Raw genomic sequence first — 21,103 nt, 5'->3', positions numbered from 1 at the left:
TTTCTGTGGATCAGAGAGCTCGGAAACAAAAATGCTCCACGCTTGTTACTCCGATCTGGACAATATGTTGAGCTTTGTTAGAAACTGCTGTTTGACTGAGATTAGACTGGAAGAGCATCAGACTGAAGCCTTGTAAAGCACTGAGAGCCTCAGGCTCTTCAACCAGCGCAGCAGCAAGGGGCTTTCATCTCAGGACATTTTTTATTTTTTATTTTTTTATTACTTTGTGAGCTTGGAGCAGATAACCTTTGAAACGCTCTTGAAATTCCAGCTATGCAGAAAGAATTGCAGCATTCTTATGTACTTCACGATTAGGTCTTCAGGGTCTGACTAACTAAAGCAAACTAAAGCAAAATGTCGCATGCAGATGCCTGGTAACTGCTTGATTTGCAGTGCACTTCAGCTCGGACTGCAGCATAGTGTTACCCTGACAAACAAGGACGTGCTATCAAGTGCCACTAGCAACCAGAACCGGATATAGTTCATCAGGTTGTGGTATGCAAGTGGTGCCCCATGTCACAGGAAGGTAGCATCATGAAAGATTTATGACTCCTTGACGAGTTGCTCTAAAGTGTCCAATAATTAATCACATTGACAAACATATTAAAGCTGCAAATATAGAAACCCACGTTGCAAAAAGATAAATCTGAACTAAACCAGGACCAATTAATTCTAGAGGGGAAACACAAATTTGTGTTTTTTGTTGACTGTGAAAACAAATTAGTGTTTGCACATAAGTCCTGAAAGGTGCTGTGCCCCAAACAGGTCTTACTACATACCATTACCCAATTCATCCCAGGGTTCACATGGCGACTTGGAGCATATTTACACTCCCAACACCTCCATCCTGCACACTTTGATACACACGGTTGGTTCAGAAATGACCAGAGGTAACCTTGTGTGTTCCCTCGCCAGCTTCAGCTGCAGAACCTCAACAACTATAAAAGCTCAGGTCTTTGGTTAGTTTAGGAAGCAGGAGTCTTGAGTCCATGTAGCAGTGACCCTGTTTTTCTTTTTTTAAAACCAAATTAATGTCTGTACAGTGACACAAGTTTAAAGATGCTGAGGAAAGAGAGATGTTTTCCACAGTTTTGTGGCTTAATATTTCACTGAAAGGATTTTGTGGCTATTCTTTGCATCGTGGAATCACCAGCAGACCCTGGAACAATCTGATTATCAACTTCAGGCAGAGATCATAAAAAACACACACACACACACAAAAAACAAACAAATCTAAAGTTTTTTTTTTTCTGGACACTGATCCTTGACTCGGTTGATTATGAAGTGTTTTTTTTAAAAGATTTGTTTTTTGGTCTCCATTGGCCTTTGACACTAGTTGAACAGGAAAAGGGGTCAGAGAGAGCAGAGTCTGTAAGAGACAAGGACCTCAGGGTAAGATACAAACCTGGGTCAGCTGTGTGAAGGAGCCTCTGTCCACATGGCAACCATTTGACCAGTTGGGCTAAATCCTGTCCGCCCAGTTAAAACTTTGCAAGAATTGTTACAATCAGAATCTGAGAGCTGGATTTTCACAGACAGACGACACAACAATGGATTTATTTGCTTTTTTCTTATCTCTATTCTTAATGAAGCAACAAGAAACTTGTCTGGATAGAGAATGTCAGATAGAAATGCAGTTAATGATGACAAAATATGGCTATGTATTATATCAATTAAACAGCAACAAAAAAACAAACAAACAAGCAAAGTGAATATAGCAGAAGTAGATCATTTAAAAAAAAAATCTATTCTCTTCTACAGTCGCTTTTATCCAAAGCGACTTACATGTGATAAGTGATCAATTAACCATAACAATTAATCTAACATGCATGTCTTGTGGTTGGGAGGAAGCTGGACGACCTAGAGCAGAAATCATTTTTTAAAAAATAATGCATTTAAGTGTTTTATCTTCAAAGCCTGCAATACAATTTAAATTTCTTTAATAAAAGAACTGAAAAGTTGTGCAAAACATGAAAAAACCATAACTAAAGAAGCACAGATATGTATCAGCCAAGTTCAATCAATATTGCGCTTGGGGGCCACAAATCAGGAAATATGATAAAACTGACTGCAATGGTCGATGTTTAACTGGAGGTTTTTTTTTTCCTTTCTGTTTAGTAAGAGATAAATAATTAGACAAAAGTTAAATGACAAAAACAATCAGTATTGATTGTTGGTCATTGTTCACATCATTATCTGCAGCATCAATGTTGGCATCAACCCAGATTTCCAAAACCCGCTCCAAACCACGTTGGATTGTTGATTTATGTTAAATTAGCTATAAATTATCATGCAAAGAAAATATTAAATATAAAAAAATTACCCAAACATGCAGATGCCCTGAGTAAAAACTAAATCTGAAGCTTGTTCAGGATATGATGGATGCATGCAGGCTTAAGAAGAGAAGAACCGCAGCAAACAGACCAGAACACAGCTGACTTTTTTTTATGGCATGCTAGCTCACGCATCTGTCAGAAATGTAATCAATTTACTAAACTGTATATTTTACACATTTAGAACCATCCAGATGAGGTCAAATTTAGTTTATCTTAATGTAGAAAGACAGCAATGGATAAAAACTTTGTGGCTCTCTGGTACAATAAAAAAAACGGAATCAAGAGTGTCCTTCGACATTTCTCCACGTGTCCCAGCTTTTTAAAAACTGAAACTAAATCTGTTAAATAATTTTCCACCATTTATTTCACTGAATAAAATAGGTTTAATGACTTGCATGTGGCTTAATCGTGTCCCAGCTTTTGTGGAAACTGCTGGAACAGTTTAACTGGGGGTGAACACATGTGATACCTCAAATTAGATATCATCTTGACACAAATAGAGATTTTTTTTTTTTAGTCCAATCTCACACAGAATGTCACGTAATTAACCTGCTTGTGCTCCATTGTGTGCGGGGGCTTAAAATATATTTGGGATACTAGTCTTTATAAAGAATAGATTTGTTATGCAGCCGGAGCTTATCTGGGAGTTAAAGGCTTGCTCCAGCTGAGAAGAATAACACGTGTATGTTCATCACCGATGTGTGTGCAGTACAAGTAAAAAGCCAACTCAATTACTATGAATGCAACAGGTTCTTGAGAAGTAGAGATAATGATGTAATTTTAAAAGGATCTCTGAAGATAGATCTAGAAACAAGACAGAGGCCTTCCATTGGGGTTACCAGTATGCTATTACAATGAGCTGGATAGCTTTAAGTAAACCTGAACGACTTGCTGAAATCTCACTCATAAAAAATTGATTAAGAGAAAGAAACCGATAAAAGAAGCGACAGAGCAGAGATAAGGCACATTTCTGCTTATGAAAGTACAGCAGATCCAATAATTTATCTCAAGGAGGGCAAAACAAATATAAAAATCTGTTCCTTTTACTGAATCTTTCCTGTTGGCAGGAAGAGTCACATAGAAAAACAGCGTTTCACTGATGATGTTTCATATCATGATAAGAAGCTGATGATAATCTCGTTAGTAACAGCTCCACAGCACTGCAGTGCTGTTTGCACCGCATCATTTTTCTCTATAAAGTTAGCAAAATAAGAAAAAAAAAGGTGCAACAATTTTTTGCAAACTGTCCAGCAAATTCGTTCTTCAACATTCCTGTCATTTAAGCTGCTCTCAGGAATACTTATCCAGGCTTGTAAAAGGGCTTTCCGAAGCTCTTCTTTTGTTGTTTTCTACCTTCTTTTCTGCTCTCTGTTAAGATGATCCCACAGTGCTTCAATAAAGTGGAGGTCCCACCTGTGGGGATGGTTCATCACCCCATCAGACCTGTCGCCACTGATATACCCCAACCTTTTATTCCTGTTGCATTACGGCTATGGTTACATTATGTTTTTTAATTCAGAATTCATCATTCTGAATCAAATAATTCCAAATTAACAATTTCTCCCACGAGTTTACATAGAAATGATAATTCTGAATGAAGGTTTACATGAAACGCGTCCTCACTTAATTCCTCTTTAGAGCGGCGGGTTGGGAAGGGTTCTGATTGGACAGAGGGGGCAATAAAGTTGCACCCTCTGTCCAATCAAAGTTGTCTCCCTGCTTCTCGTCTTTTCAGCTGTAACTTGTACAAACTACACAATAATTACCAGTTTTGTCGCTATTTTGATAATAATTTTGAAGTACCAGCTCAACACCAGCATACTACTTCACTTTTTGCAGCAACTGAGAAGGAGAAGAAAGACAGACCACCGAACACGGGAGGCAAAACAACGCGCGTCATCGGGACAGGACAAGGTAACGAGCATGCTCAGAACGACCGGAAGAAACTTAGAGCGGAATGAAGGTTTACATGACAGAGGAATTAAATAGTTCGGAAATAAAATGCAAATAAACCAGACACTTACATCGGAAAGTTTAATTCTGGTTAGAAATTTGCATTAGGAATTAAGTGTCTACATGCTCGTTTTTTGTCAGTTTACAGCTGAATTAACTTTTGTTCGGAATTAAAGAGGAATTAAAACTCCCATGTAAACGTAGGGAATGAGGTTTAAGTGAACAGTCGGTCAACTAAGGGTCCAGACTGATCTCTCAGGTCTTTAAAGTTGGGGTAGGTAATGTTGGGGAGGTAGCAAGAGTTGAACGTGGCACCCTGTCTTGGTTCCTCCCCCTCTGGTTTTGCTCCTCGCGTGATCCAAGACTTTTTTCTTCCCTCTACCGAGAAGGTTATGTTTTTATCTTTTTGTCTGTTTGTGTTCAAGATAACTCAAAAAGTTATGGACGGATTTTAATTAAATTTTCAGGAGTTTATGAAAATATGAAAAGGAAGAACTGATTTAGTTTTGGTGGTGATCCGGATCACCGTTTGGATCCAGGAAATTTTTTAAAGGCCTTGTCGGAGGTTTGCGCTCTCCGAGTGCTTTTCTACTTTGCGGCTTTTTCCACCAACGATTTTCTCTTTCTCGGCTGTTTAGCGAGAGGAGGCAAATAAACCGAGCCAGGTCAGAGAAATCCTTCCTGCATTTTCTCAGCCATGTTTGCCTTCCGAGTTTCTTCTTCACTACTTTGTATTTTCATCCTAACATGCTATTTATATGCAGGGTGTGGCTACCAGGTATGTGCTGCAGGGGGAAGGAGGAGAGCTGGGAAAAGAAGCTTGTGAAATATAAGAAATAAACAACTCCATTTCGGTCTGAACATTTTGATTGGTCAGAGTTTTTACAGATTCACAGTAAACTGAGGGGTCTAAGTGTATCTATAATTATTCATGATTACAAATTGTATCGACTACTATCAGGACGAGGAACCACTTCACCCAGAGTAATAAAAAATGTCTGAGTAAGATTACCTACCACAGCTTTAATGGATTGTCTACAGTCTGACACTTCTTTAGTCCTCCACTTGTCCAGCTTCCTTGGTGTTTTTAAGGACAGACAACACACCAATATGACAAGTTTTCAGCTAACAGCCCCTTCAGAATCATCTTCATGCTGAAAAAATACGACATTATGTCTTCCAAACTGCTATATTTAGCAGTGTTTTGTTAAAGGAAATAAAGACAAGAGAAACATCACTCGTCATTGCAAAAGCTGTAACTTCTTTTGTTACTCCCTCAGCAAACATCCCAGCGCTCTCCCGCTGCATGGATTACACAAGCGGCAGGTTGCAGGAACCATATACTCTAACAAGCATGTAAAAAAAAAAAAAAAAGCAAAAAACAGATGCCAACCTTCTCAGTAACTAGGGCTTTAGTTTCCATACAAACACACCAGATGCCATCGGGCTCATACAAAACGAGCCACCATGCTGATGTTCGTACCTGCAGCATTCACCCTAAATTAGAAAACGACACACCATCAAAAGCAGCCACTGAGACACTGGTATGCAGTTCCAGCTTCAACTGGACTGATCCAGACAAGCCAAATCCAGCAGAACAATCACCAACTCAGAGCACTTTCAGTACAGTGCACGTTCAACAAGCGACCCATTGCAGCCTTCCTTTCAGAACGGTATGAAGCTAATGCAAACAAAACAAACAGCCTCCATGTCAAGGTGACGAGCTCCCCAGTATAAATGTAGGCTAACGTTTTGGGCCTCCTCAACTTTCTCCTGGGAGAGCATGCGCTCACCTCGATAAGCTGGGTTCACCACGCTGCGGGCCCTACAAGGAAAGACAGTGTTGATGTTGGCTTCAGTAGAACAGATAGGAAGCCCACTGCTTGTCAGTGGACACTACCCACATTCAGATAAAGGTTACACAGCAAGGTTTGTGCTCTGAAACTCAGTCCAGCAGAAGAGACAGAAAGAGGCAACAGAAGTCTGGGGCTGCGCCAAACTAGATTTATTTGTTGTTGTTTAAAACTGAAGCTTGAATGTGTCAGCTTATAGCTCCTTCCGCCACATAAGTCCCCTTTTACTGCTTTAGAAATGGCTCAAAGCTGATGTAAGCGTTCAAATACCACCCCCCACTTTCCTCAATTTTGCCCTAAGACAACTGTGCTTCCTAGAAACCAATGACATTAACATGCAGAAGAAATCAGCAACAAATCACAATCTTCACTACTTATTAAATGTATAATCTAGTACATAGAAGTAGTGTCTTTGAATGGAACAAGACAAGCCAAAAACAAACCAAATACCTCTCATCTATTATATGTTTGCATGAGATCCTCTGTGCATTCAACTTTACACACAACAATCACACTAAGCAGGCCCCAGTGAATGGCTCATTAATAATAGGCCATGCTGGACACACTATATGTATCAAGTGTTGTGTGTTTGTGGAATAGCTTACTTACCACATAAAACAAGCATCGGCCAAGAAAAATCTCTTCAAACATGATGAGCATCGATAAAAACAACACTAACTTTTATAACTGTAAATATTACAATCAGCACAAGACTGAGCCTCAGCCTGTATTATGTGACTCAATGAAAAGGTACCTGTGGTGTTTTTAAATACACTCAATCCCATCTTGAATTAAGCAGGTACCTCATAAAAAGTGATTTTGCTAAAAAAAAATTTAAAAAAATATATACAGGTAATTTAGGTGCAATCTAGCACGGATAGCCTGTTTATATAGAGTATGACTGAGGATTATGTGCTGCTTTGGGTTTAAAATGAACCATAAGAGTTGGCTGAGTGTCTGGTGCAAGGTGGAGGGATATGCTGGAAACTGCCAGGAGATCAGGTGTTGTGCGACCGATGTCCTTTAAAGGGGCTCACCAAGGAGGATTTGTGCCTAAATGCTCTCATTCCTATCAGTTACTCAGTAACTCACTGGGATGTTGCATACACAGTCACATGCGCTGCATAGTACATGAGATTCAAGCACATTCAAGCTACAAATCACAATCAATCGGATTTAGATTTGTACTAGAGCAAATGTACAACACACAAAGCTGTGACTTTGGTTTCTATGCAACACAATTCCAACAGAGTGTGTGTGGAAGTGAAAGGGACAATAGAACAGCTCATTCATTTTTTAACACCTCTACATTCCCTTCAAAGCGCAGTCTACATTTCCTATATGGTACCTGAATCACCTGTGGATCGGAGGGGGGGACGGGTTGCTAGGTAGCTGCCAGTCAGAAGGGGTATTCTTTTAAAGCCCTGTTTCTTTTAGCAACAGTGCCAGGCGCTAAACTTACACACATGTGGCTCGACAGATCTTTAGTTCTTTATTAATTCAAGATACGCCCCAATGTCACATTGTATGCATGACTGTAAAAGTGCACATTGAAAATAACACGTTTGCAAGGACAGCAGAGAATGTAAAGATATGAACAGACCTGGTTAATAAATCAGCATTTCAAACATCAGGTATGCATGTGAAGTAGGGGTCAAAGCTAACTGGAGAAATGTGTTACTTCACATTTGGGCTATCAAATGTATCGCCCCCACCATTCAGATATTATAAAGTAGTTAATATTGATTTGTAGAATGAAGGAAGAACAAAGGGATGTGAGGGAGGAAAATCTGTTTCCTAATGCGGCAAAAACTAAAATGCAATTATTGTCGAAAATGGAGAAAAAAGAAAAATAAATATAAACAATAGAAAAAAAAATTTGTTTTTTTTAAAATAAAAAAATGTTGAGATATGTAAGAATTTAGAAAATGATGTAATTGCTCTGTTTGGAGCATTTTAGTAAAAATGAATAAAATTAGCAGAAGTGTTTGGTGTTAATCCTGCAAAATTGGCCAAAGAGCAATTATTACTACCACGAAGTAAGTTGGATATTTTACTTTCCTATTACTGAACAATGTGTTGTGGCAACACTTTCTAAAGTATTTGAAAGGTATTTGACTTATTTACACACTCTAATTCTATTTGTTTTATGAGCTGACACATATGCCAGTAATAGTATTATTATCATTAAAAACCTGATGTCCTTCAATAAGGGGATAATGCAGAAGTCATAGAGCTTCATCTCACCTACTGCCTCTGTGGGAGATCATATTTGTCTGTATAAACGGTTTATATTTAATGAAAACGATTTAGTAGTCGTAAAAGCCACCTGATGAAACAACTGTGCAAAGTTATATATGTTTATAAAACAGCTGTTTTGACTCAAAGCAAGTATAAGTGTTCCTGCAGCTGCTATTAAAGCCAAACAATGTAGGATCATCCAATGAAAACAACTGTTTGTAAAAAAATAAATCAAATTGGCTGCTTGCTTTTATACATTTTGCTTTACTCATTACATTTGATGACCATTTTAGTTTTAATAATCAGCTCATTGTTTCCTAAACTGCAGCGTTGTCTGCCTGGCGGGGCTGCATTTTTAGACCCGCCTCTGTAGCTACGTCCCACTGATGCTTTAAAAAAAGAAAAAACTTAACATCAATGCTGTTTCTAAATACCAAAGAAACGTGTGCAACATAAACTCTTTCTCCACATTAAACAAGTTATATAAATGATAATAGAAATTTGATAAAGCCAAGACATGAAGTCTAATTTAAGCTCACTTCAGTGAGTAATAACTCCTTTACAGCACTATTATAACTTTAGTCCCGGCACCGCTTTGGTGTTGCATGTCACCCAAAAACCCACAATATTTGTCTCCTTTCTGTTTGCAAAAACAAAACCTACTTGTGGACATCGCCCACACAGACATGCAATCAGCAAAATAGTGTTCATAATACACCACACACTGAAGAACACATTAAAAAAATTATGATTAATCTGCATAAGTGGTAATCAGGCAAAGCCGATATTGTTTAAACCCCTGACATCCTGAACAGCTGATCTTAACTTCCTGCAGATTACATCTTAGGCTCTGTAATACATATTTAAAAGAGCTTAAGACTTTTCTACCTGACTTGTGATGACGCACCTTCAGCTGCTGCTCCAACAACATTACTGGGGGGATTGTGTTTAGCCGCCAACAGCAGGCTTTGGCGTTTAGCATCGGGGCACATGTAGAGGACGGTGGGCTGATTTCAGTGCAGAGATGCCTCTGCAGCTGAGTCTGTCTCTTTGAGGTTAACTTATCACAACAGTAACCATATCAACAATGGCCACATTTAAGCTTATTAGGAGTGATTAAGAAGATTAACCGGGCTCATGTCTGAAGTAAAGAGATGAAATAGCATGCTTGCTTCCAAAATGGCCCACGGCCACAGAAGCAGCAACAAAAATGAGCTGTTCTTTTTCCACTCTGGAAAAAAAAATCAAAATAGCTTTTTTTTTTTTTTTTTTTAAATGTCAGACCAGAAATTGTGATAAATTCCCAACTGTTTTAGATTGCAGAAGATGAAATATCAATGACTGTGTTGTAACAGTGGAGGCAAAAGGTTTTTCTGTGCCTCTCAGAACAGCCTGGGAGTGACTCTGCATCTGCTCCATCTGAACAGACACCTGTTGTACGACCTGACAGGTGGACTCTTGAGACCGATGTCTCCAGCTAATCCCCAAATGTCTGCACTGCAGTGTCTTCTGCATAGCTTAAACACAGAACATTTTTTTTAATATGTATAATTAAATAAAGCATGCATTTATGAGCAGCTACATCTGAACACAACTTCCATCTCCTCTATGAGTCCACTCATCAATAAATGAATTGTTGAAAAGCAATTAATTTAATGTTCGTGCCTAAGAAGGCTCACATGGCTGCCAGATAGCAACACTGATGCACGTCACACACAAAGGCAAATGTTTAGGGGTGGAGTTAAGCCTTAAATCTTTAAATCTACCACCACTGTGCTATCAAACCATGTAAGCAAGAGGCAGCTGTTCCCCAGGCTGTTTGCTGCCTGCATGCCAAACCTTGTGGCACAGAAAACATTGACACCACAACAAATTAGCCTTACTTCATGTTTTCATGTCCCATATGTGCACAGATTCCCTACAAGTCCAGATAACAAAGTAGATGGAAGCATGACAGTGCATAAATGGGTCATTCTTCCACACAAATTCCGGTGACAGATCATCAGCGCTGTATATAAATGATCTTTTCCTCTCCTCTCTTCTTTGCAATTAAGGCATTTGGAGAGCATTGGTGTCACTGGTTGTTAATGAAAAAAGAGATTAGAGGGGATCATAAGGGTGGTTCAATTGGAGCTGGCTGCCAACAAGATGACCTGGGTTGCCATGCAAGGGCTTGACACAGCCCAGCTCAAGGTCAGCAAGGAATAATATTCAGTAGATTAGCTGCTTTACATCAACACTGATGCCCTGAGGCAGGAATTAGAGCTGAGTGGGTCAGTAAAGCAGGGAAAGTATCAGACTATGTGCAGTGCTTGACTTGGGTTTGCTGCTAGGGATGTAGTACTTTACTCTGGAATAATCTTTGCAAGTGTAAATAACAGGGAAATTCATCCCTTAATATCAACTAATTAATAAATGAAAAGACTTATAGCTTGCTTTTGGTTAGAAGAACACCTACCTGTAGCTCACACCATGCAACCTCCACGGTGGTCTCCGTGTCCAGTCCTTTGTAGACAGTTTTGAAAGACCCCCTTCCGATCTCTATGTTGAATTTGAGATACCTTCCATCAGGAGAAGTTGCCACAGCTTTGGTCTCCACGTCCTCTTTCTCTTCCTGCTCCCACTGACTATCAAACGAGATGCGGGACAAGATCTTGTTTTGTTTATTTTGAAGTTCGTTTTCAGAGTCCGAACTGGCATCCTGAGCTGCTGATCTCGGAACCGGATCCCAGTTTCCTTCGGGGCAGCCGGTGTTGGTCTTCTGCCTGCTGTCGGGTGTGTTGGTGCTGGTCCCCGGGCTGGAAACGAGAGAAGACGACGATGGCGGAGTATCTTCAGTTTTTTCGTCCTCTGCTCTGGACTCGGTGAGCGTCAGGATATTTTCAGCTGACCAGGACAAGGCTTTGGAAAGGGCACCGCTGTAAAGAGGCGAATCAATGTCCATACTTATTTTCTGCAGCCCGTAAGAATTTCTCCGCGCGCCCAAGCCGTGCGTCCTCAGCATGGATGGGACCCGGGACAGGCAGTCTTCGGTCATATCCATGGAGAGGCCTGGGAATCCTCGTCCAGGAATCTCAACTTGTGCATGAGACATTGTGGCAGGTACAACGCCTTCCCGATTTAGAGCCTGTAGGAACATTAAAAAACATTAAAACAACAAAGCACCGTTACATGATGTTCATGTTTCCATGAAGCCACTAAAGTCAGCGTCTTCAGCGCAACAAAACACGACTAAAATAGTCTTTAACATGCGATCTGCCACTATCTGTAGATATTGTACATATTTTGTATAACTTTTCAGCATAAAAAAAAAAAGAAAAAAGAAATGAAGTTACTTATTAGAGCCGATGCGCAGATCCATTTCCTGGGAAAGCAAAGCGCGCATTAATGCATGTTTCTGCCAAAATAATTCACGGTCTTCTCTTTCCAAAGACTTAAGCCTTAACCTCCTGCCAGAGGACGGAGTTGCCAATATCAACAAAGCTGTGGTGGGTTGTGCGTCCTGAGCGCGGTGCGCGTTCCTGACTCCACCCCCTTGACGCGCTTAGAGAGAGTAATTAGATTGTGATTAGAGCTGCGTTGGTTAACCAAAACGCTTTAAAAACCACTAAATTCTTCAAATACTTTCCCAATAAGATCAGTGGTTTATCATAACTAACTGTTGCTCTAATAAAGAAATAAAATGGAGCACATTTAGATCGTATTTAAAGCCTGATTACCTGAACAGGTGCCGCAGACCTTTTCGTTTTAACTCCAAAGCTTTTGCGTAAGCGCAGCTTCTTGCAGCGAAACTCCCATTAAATTCCTCTGAACCACTGGTACAAATGATGGGTCATTTGATTGGCCTGGATGAGTGAGATAAGCGGCCCAAGGGGGGCAATGGTGAGCGTGCCTGACCTGCAGGGGGAGCCACATCACGCACAGCAGCCGCTTCTGAAACAGGACACCACTATCAGCCAAGGCCACGCTGAACCCCACCTGTCCCACAAGAGCTCACACAAGGGTTTATCAGCAAACACACACATGATTCCTTGGAGTTGTATCATCCTCAGGCTGGAACACAGAGCACATGATGTGAGCGGACCATCCAGGCTGCTGTCATTCAGCATGGAAAGATCAGACCAGCTCCACGTATGCAAACAGTGCCAGGCTGTTGACATTTATGTTTACACACACACCATCAAAAGCTATTCAAAGAATTTGAGACATGAAATAAAAATAAAAAGGCAAGTAATTTTTTTAATTTTTTTTTTTACAAATTTTTAATTTATTGTCCTACAGGATATGAAAAAAAAGAGGTTTAATGTAGACAGAGAAGGATAACAGGAGCGTCACAGTAGCTACAGCACAATAAAAGAATGACAGTAATCTGTACATGGAGTCAGCTATGTTATTACACCTGGCCGAGTCGAGCCGAGTCTCCGTGGTGCTCCTCTTCTGTAAGCATTTATTTGGAAAATGAAAAGTTCCTCTGGTGTTGTGTTCTGGGATTTCTTTGGGATGTCCGGCTGGGACAGAGGAAAAAAAAAAAAAACAGCCAGAAGAAGGTCCGACGACAAATATACACTAAATCTGGAAATAAAAAGAGATGCATTCTCAATGATGGAGTTATGTTTCAGCTGGGTGAGAGAAAACTTTCCCGAAAGTATTCAGATATGTTCGTTTTTAGTCCCCTGATAAGACTCATTGCATGTTTAAATCGCAACAAAAGCCACCTGCGACAACTCTAAACACATTGTCACCTCAGATGCTCCTTTCTTCCCCAAACACTTGGAACTCTTTTTGGTTCTCTTCCAGAAAGAGGAGGCTCTGAACCAAAAAAAAAAAAAAGGCAACAACAATTACAGAACCAGCATCCACCAGGCCGGGCATGGAGGGGCACCTTGTGCAGCCTTACACGGCTGAATCTTAAAATTTTCCAGTAAGATAAAAGTATGAGGGCTCTGAGAAAGACTGAGGGATCCCAGCACCGTTTCAGAAGAATTTGACACCTTTCCCATCATCCATGGTGATGATCTCTGCTTTGCCTTCTGTTTGTAAAGCCTGCAAGGATCGAAGCAGCATCCACTCTTCCAAACCGTGGAATTCTGAAAGAAACGTTGACAGAAATGAAGCGCAGCAAAAATACTACAATCGCTCAGAGACAAATCAAGCAATAGTTATACCTAACAGAAGCCCATATCAGAGTCTGGTACATGTTAGAAGGAAAGCAAATACTGAATTTGAACACAATGAAGGAGAAATGCCATTTTCCCGAAACTCGCCCGCTATCGACGGCTGATTCAGCCCCAATCTTGCATCCTACCTGACCTGTTAGCTCTCTCCAGCCTGCAAAAGATGAGCTTACAGTGACTCTTGTTTTGTCCCTTTCTCTCTTTTCATCTTCTTGTATTTATTTGCAGCGACGTTGCGTGTTCAAATCTGCCAACTCTGCTGCAACATCACGCAGCGTCCCGGATGATAAAGTTGTATGGTGTGGTTTCTCAGCCTCGGAGCTCCAGAAATGCACACAACTGATGTCACGGTGTCATCGAACAAGTCCGTAACGCAAAGTTTTCAGGTCAAAAAGTTACATAATGCGCCTTAAAAGTTTTTTTTCTTTTAGACCAACAGCATATTATCCCAGCACAGTCATTATATTTTGGCTTGTTTTACAGTAATTTTAAATTCCCATAAGTATGGTTGTCATATTTAGAAGTATGAGTTTTTTAACTTGCAGTAATAATGAGTAAGTTCAGAGAACCAGGGAGAAATTGAAGAAGGGGAGCTAAGATAATAGCTCACAATTTTACCATCTGAAACAAATCGGCCCTCAAAAAAAGTGAATGACAAAAAAAACAAAAAAACAACAACATGTCAGATGTTTATCTACATGTTTATTATTTTTCTCTGATGAAAAACAGCGTTATTGTGCAGAACTGATTGCATCACGACTGGATGACTTCTCCTGCTAATGATCAGCGAGTTTAGTCAGCCGTTGAGTTGCTTACTGATATGCGTTTGCAAAGAATTAAATTGTAGAAGATGTTTCAGGTTTTCCACACCTTACACTGACTTTACTGTCTTATAGTTGGTATTACTGGGAAAAGACATGATCAGTTGTGACTCACAACTGATCATGTGTTTTCCCAACAATAATAATCGTTGCGATAATGCGTAGCAAAATTGTCATTCTTGGTTAAGAAACAAACAAATAGATAATTGTCTGATGCAAAAGCGATGTGGAGTAAAATTAGTTCAAATGTTTATTAAATAAAAGTTGCCGCAAATCTTCAACATTTTTCCAAACAGAGATTTCTGACTGCTTTAAGTTCTTCACACATCCCCATCACAGAAGAAAATAAGAGAAATGACCTTGTCAAAGTCACTGAAATGAAGAATATGAAGCTAAATATACCACAGTTCAACAAGATAAAAGGAAATATGTTTGTTTTTACATTATTCATCCATCTTTATTGATCATTTTTGGCTTTATAAAATCTGATTCAGCATTTCAAACAACAAAACTCATGAAAAATCATTAAAGAATTTCTTACCTTCACTCTCTGTGTCATCTCCATTGGACAGCTCATAAAGTGTAAACACAGAGTTGACCATGCCATTTTTAGAAACCTATAATAAAAAAGAAAAAAGTTTAGTCATTCAGTTCTCTAAGTCTTCTTCTGATGAGTGAAAATAAATAAACAGCTTTTAACATTTAATCTTTTTACTTTGTTTTGTTTAGAATAAGATTTTGCAGAGATAGTTTCTCTTTCTGTGATAACTGAAGTATGAAACATGCAGCATGTTATATTGTCATTATTGGTATTATGACATGTTATGTTATTAAATATTATGTTATGTTGCAGCATATTTTCCTCAAAGCCTTCTGACTTCTCCAGCTGATCTGAAGCTTTTATCTTCAAACATTTTAACATAAATCATGTCAATTTTTTAAAAAGAAGTCAGCTTATGTTAAAGTGATGATGAAGCTGATGATGTATTTCCTGTTGACGTCTGTATCATATCAACCTCACTACATGTATTCCCTTGTATGTTTCTCCGTACTTCAGCTTGTTTCTATTGAATTTTTTAAAATTCTTTTTAGTTTGTTTTAATTCTTTAATTCCTCTGTAATGTTTCTTTTCCACCCTGCTGTGATGCTTTTCATGTCTGATGTGAAGTGTTTGTCCTGAACATGAAATGTGCTCCAGAAATAAACCTGCACTGCTTTTGCTTACAGGAAGAAAAACCTCAAACATTTTCCAAACACAAAGAATATATATATATGTAAAAACTGAAATCACTTATGGTCATTATGGAATCTGTTGATATCATAAGGCACACATCGCTTCTTAAAACTAAACATTCATTTGTGCAAAGACATCTGAAAAACTGTGTGTTGCAAAAGTCACACCTGAGTTCACATAGGAGAACATCAACAGTGAGTGTGTGTGAGTGTGCTGATTAGTAATACTTGTTATAGTAATTATATATAAATATATATATAATAAGAATATTACAACATTGCTATTTTGTTTGCACACTGTATGCATAGACCTATATTACATACTATTACCTGAGGCACCAACAACTGAATGTTAGTCTACAAACACAGATTTTGTTGATTTGTTTATATGAAAACTTCCACCAGAGGGCTGCTTCATGAAACTTACGACAGTTGATTGAGTTGGGATTTTCCAGTTATCGTGGCTGAACCCTCTGTTGATTTGGTTTTATTAATCTAAATTCATTCTGTGCAGGTAATGTGCTGCAGTCTGGACTAACAGCCATTTTGGCTCATACCAGAATCTTTCAGCGAGGGGTCAGCCTGACTGGAAATGTCTTGTACGTTACTGTAATAATACAATCCTTTCGTTGATCATCCAGCATTAAAATACCACAATTTGGAAATTCCCAATATAAGTTCTCGACCAGATAATCACCTATTAAGGATCATCTGCATGGCAGCTAAGAAAACCCTGACTAGAAAATGGCTTTAAGCAGATACACCTGGTATACAAGAACTTTACAATACTAACAGACAAAACTAAGAGAAACTAATGCCCAAGTCTGCTAAATACAAATAATGACTGGTGATGTATAAGTAACCAAGCATTTTATGAATATTTGTGTGCAGATATTTTGCTGCTTAGAGATGTTGTATTACTCCCAAGGTGTGTTATCTATGCAAGAACAAAAATGAAAATATTAAAAAAAAGAAAAATACCACAACTAGACCCGGCAACTGCATTTTAGGATTCAATTTTAACAGTGAGCCTGATTAGTATCATAATAATGATGATCACAGTGAAACTAAATGAATTACTAAAATGACAATTTAAGCCACAGTGACAATTTATGTAAATAAAGACTGGAGCTCACAAAGTGGTTTTTCTGCACAATGGTGCATCTACTTTCAGATAAGGTGATATTTAGACAACAGACGATGAGGTATTCAGACTGAAAGGGTTCTCAGATGTGAAAGAGCATTTCAAGTCAGATCCTCTGGCTTTTTTCAGACTACCTGCATGAACTTTACTGATTCTCAGGGACTGGAATACAATCTGCATTTGATCTGTCGTGTATTTGATAGTGGAAATGCTTCATTTCCAAGTTTTTTTCTGATGTTTTCTCTGCATAAACATTAATTTATGTCTGCTGTTATAATATTAAAGGTTACACAACTACCAGACAAACTTTTAGTGCAAAGACTGAACAAGGGGGACAATCAATGTTTTTACAATGACTGATGGTTTTCATGTTGCAACTAATTTTCTATATTAACATTCATATTTCCAGTTCAGTCAAAGGGTACAATATATACAAAATTCCACTTGTTTGATCATTTTTAATAGTCAGTATTCGGTAAAAGTATAGATCATGTTATCAGACCTCAAGACTTCTTTGGCCACTATGGTCTACCAGGCTCTCTCTGTGTTTTTACACACTGTATAATGGACTTTAATTCATTACAAGCCTCTAATGTTTCCCTCAAGCGAAGGAAAACATGCAACTTTTTAATCTCTACATCAGTTAATATGTGTTCAAACTTGTGGTCTTTTGAAGACAGCCATGCATCCCCTCCTCAGCTTGACTTTGTGTAGATGAAACCGATAAAGCCACGATGCTCTGACAGTCAAAACCCACTGATTTGAGAAATATTATCATTTATTTCAAACATAACCTACAAACGTAAAGCTGAGCTGAAATAAACATGCTTCTGACTTTTAAAGCGCAGTTAAACCCAAGTATGTCTTATTAAATCCTGCTTGGTAGACAAAAATAAAACCATGGCTGTCCTGAAAAAAATCAGGTTTTCACCCACAACAAACAGCTATTGCATAAAAGCAAGAGAGTAATCAGATTACCACTGCGTCATTGATCTGACTTTGATGGCATTACTTATTAAATTTGACTGACGGTGATGCAACACTGCAGGACAGTAAACAGCTGAATTTCACGAATAATGATAAATACGGAGGACAAATCTGAAGTTTGGTTCAGGTGTTGTTTTGACAAATACTTATTAAATTTTATACAAAAAGAGGACGTAATGATTGTAATAAAATCCTGTTTCATCCTGTTGTTCTTTCTGAAATCTACGTCCAAAACGCTGTCTAATAAAAAAAACCTGGCATATGTTGGTGAAATCTACCCTTATGAAGGAAAAAATATCTTTAATCACAAACGTGAATGAAAGAAATGAATTAAATTGAAATAAAGAAACTTTGTCTCATGTTTGCATGGCTATTAGAATATCAGGTTGGAGCAGAAGACTGGCTGTGATGCAGCTAATGCAATGCTGTTAAATGCTTGGAGAGTATTACTCATTTAAGGCAGATTCTTCACTTTTTTTGTGACACAATTATTTTCACGTTTCAGTGAAATGGTAAGAGAAATGATTACTAATAACATGTGACAGCAGCTACATTAAACTCTTGGAGCAATGGATACAACACTTTCAGCTTTCTTCTCAGACTTTATGAATGAACAAGAAGGTACAGTTCATGACTCACCCACTGGTATATTAATTTGCCCCATTCCTCCGGTCGCCTCCACATGACTAAACACCGAGACTTATTTTTGTCCAGCCATTCGAGGTTGCCTGAAGTCAGACATTACAGACAAAATAAAAATTGCTTATAACTTCTAACCTCTGTCTTCCAAACCTTCAGATAAAGTCAAATTTACCTTTTTTCCTCAATTCCTCAAAGACAACTTGAATAGCTTCCATGGACAGTTTTCCTGTAAATGCATTAAGGGCAGCAAATACTGCAAAAATGTACTTTTATATTATATCAGAATTAAACAGAAGGAAATATCAACTAAAAATGACAAGAGTTGTATATTCTGCAGTGATATGAAGGGCAGCAACAGACATGGTCGTGTCTTAAAAGGCTTGTAAAATATAAAGTCAGTCATTTGTGTCAACATTAATATCCTGTTTGTGGATTTACATATACCAATCAAGTATCTATACTTATGTATAGATATATATTCATCTATATATATGTATCTATATTTAACTATTTTAGCCTGAAGACATAAAAAATGTTTTGCATTTTCAATCATATATTGTTAGAACTGTTGAAAAAAAAGGAGTAAAAGTCTGGCATTGACTTCCCAGTCGGACTTTTTAGGATACGTTCTATCTTCTTGTTGTTGAACACGGGGCTTTCCTGTGCCTCCATGACATCCAGGGTGTAGAGTTTGTGATGCCGGCAGTAGGACAGAGCCAGGGAACACCAGGCTGCCAACTGCTTTTGTCTTGTGTCAACATTGGGCTGTAGTCTGTCCACAACATGACAAAGCAAAAGATGTAAAGGATGGTTCCAAAAACATGAGAAAATCTGTGAGTTCTCTGCATTTTTAAAGTAAACAAACATTCAAACAGTATTTGAAGTTGACAAATGGAGTGTTAATGCATACAAAGACTTTCTGTCATATAATCCCTTTGAACAAATTTGTTAGTTTTTACTTTTTTTAAATATATATATTAAGTAAAGCAAGTTTGATACACTTATCAAGTTTACACTTATCCCTGTAATATATTATCTCATAATAGAAGCTGTTGCCTTTGCTGTACAGGTGCATTTTATAAATAACACAAGTACTTTCTCTTTACAATACTTATTATAAGACAAAATTGTGCTACCAGTACTGCAGGAAGAGAATGTGCTTCCCCATGTTAACTGTAACCAAAGTTTAAGTCCCCAAATTATTATTTTTCTCACTCTGATGTGAGGATAATTAGATTAAAATAATAAAATATTTTATCATTATCCCTGACAGTTTAGCTAAATTTAGCAGCTGTGCTTTTTGAATGGGAATATTACATATTTATGGAATAAAAATTACTCTAACTTTTGCCATCAAAGACGTCCTGAATAACAAAATGAATAATTTTAATTGGATCATCTTAATCTACTTTTAGTACCATGTGAACATATGAGGATGTGTGGAGGTGTAAGTGCAGCATACATAAACTTATCGTTGTGTCACTTATGACACATTAGTCCAGACTTATGACAGTCTTTACTATTATAAATAAACATTTCTGAGAAAAGTATCAAAAGCCTGCAACTTTTCCAGGGAGCCATGTGATCTCCAGGCTACACTTTACGAAATGTTTTTCTCAGTATCTCGTCTCTATTTAATTACTGACTCATTGTTTAATTTGTTATCAAGACTAAAGGTTTTTTCTTGATAAAATCTGACGAAACCTGCAAACAAAATGAACAGGAGTGCTGAGAAAACTGAGGTGAAAACTACATTTAACGATCATATAAAAACAAATCCCCCTTAAAACACTAACAACACCTTATCTAAATGTTATTATTATATGATATTCGCAAACCTCTGAACTTCAATTAGTCTTTGACGCAAGTCAAGAGGAGTTATTTCACATAAATCTTCCAGAAAACCTTTGAGAGTAAATTCACTTCCTTAGCAATCTGTGTAGACTAGCCGATTAGCTCGCTAACGTGATGCTAGCCTGCAAATCTGCGCACTTCGGGTCAATTATGAAGAAATATTGACAGTCAATAAACATACTTAGCTTTTGTTTCTTAAAGAACGATAAAAACATTTGACTCACGTGAAAAACGGTGGGAAATTGTACTGCCAGGGCCACTCAAAACTCATTGCAGTTGTGGTGTTCAGGGCTGACAGGTTCCGGAAGCGTGTCCGACCATTCAAATTGTTCCGACAAGCTACACGGACTTAAAAATAAAATAAAATAAAATAAAATAAAATAAATAAAATAAAATAAAATAAAATAAAATAAAATAAAATAAAATAAAATATTACTTTTTATCAAACAAGAAAACTAGGAAAAAATTTTATTGATGTTTTAATGTAATAATTTGCGTGGAATTGTCTTTTATTTAATATGAATGCAATTCACAATACAACTGAAAAATTACCATGGACTAAAACATTTAAAATAAAAAATGAACCATTATCAAAATGTGTCTTCATGAATTTGCAATTACTGGAAGCTAAAATGTGCATTATCTACTTAAGTATTAGATTTTTATTCTTAAATTTAAAAAAAAAACAACAATTTTTTTTTTTTTTTTTTCTGCAGTTAAACCACAAAAATGGTTAACAAAAGCAAAATGCAAATTGGCTCACCTTAATGATTAAGTGTCTTTAAGTTTGATTATTGTAATCGGCTTGTTGGTTGAAGACGCTATCATCTAAGTAAGCCCAGTCTCATCTGAATAAGTCAGGCAG

At 37.9% G+C, this 21,103-nt stretch overlaps 2 protein-coding genes across 2 annotated transcripts in view; both read right to left on the bottom strand.

Moving 5' to 3' along the window:
* Positions 1-11,854, bottom strand: part of wnk4a (WNK lysine deficient protein kinase 4a) — a 50,382-nt gene extending 38,528 nt beyond the window's left edge. Inside the window, exons 1-2 of the mRNA XM_079261421.1 lie at positions 11,719-11,854; positions 10,842-11,510 (exon numbers count right to left, since the gene is read on the bottom strand). Coding sequence (XP_079117547.1) covers positions 10,842-11,477 — 636 coding nt within the window. The 5' untranslated portion in view covers positions 11,478-11,510; positions 11,719-11,854. The remainder of the gene's footprint in view (positions 1-10,841; positions 11,511-11,718) is intronic.
* Positions 11,855-12,664: 810 nt separating this feature from the next.
* On the bottom strand, positions 12,665-20,550 carry vps25 (vacuolar protein sorting 25 homolog). The gene is made up of 6 exons (XM_079261430.1): positions 20,463-20,550; positions 19,011-19,156; positions 18,557-18,610; positions 18,382-18,470; positions 14,920-14,995; positions 12,665-13,470 (listed from the first exon to the last, which is right to left on the bottom strand). The coding sequence occupies exons 1-6, from the start codon at positions 20,507-20,509 to the stop codon at positions 13,358-13,360; spliced, it is 525 nt and encodes a 174-aa protein (XP_079117556.1). The 5' UTR covers positions 20,510-20,550; the 3' UTR covers positions 12,665-13,357.
* Between the last annotated feature and the right edge of the window lie 553 nt (positions 20,551-21,103).

The sequence above is a fragment of the Telmatherina bonti genome, assembly GCF_933228915.1.
Source record: "Telmatherina bonti genome assembly, chromosome: 21".
Classification (NCBI taxonomy): Eukaryota; Metazoa; Chordata; class Actinopteri; order Atheriniformes; family Telmatherinidae; genus Telmatherina; species Telmatherina bonti.
Note: the sequence above shows the minus strand (reverse complement) of the source record. Positions and strands in the feature narration are given on the sequence as shown.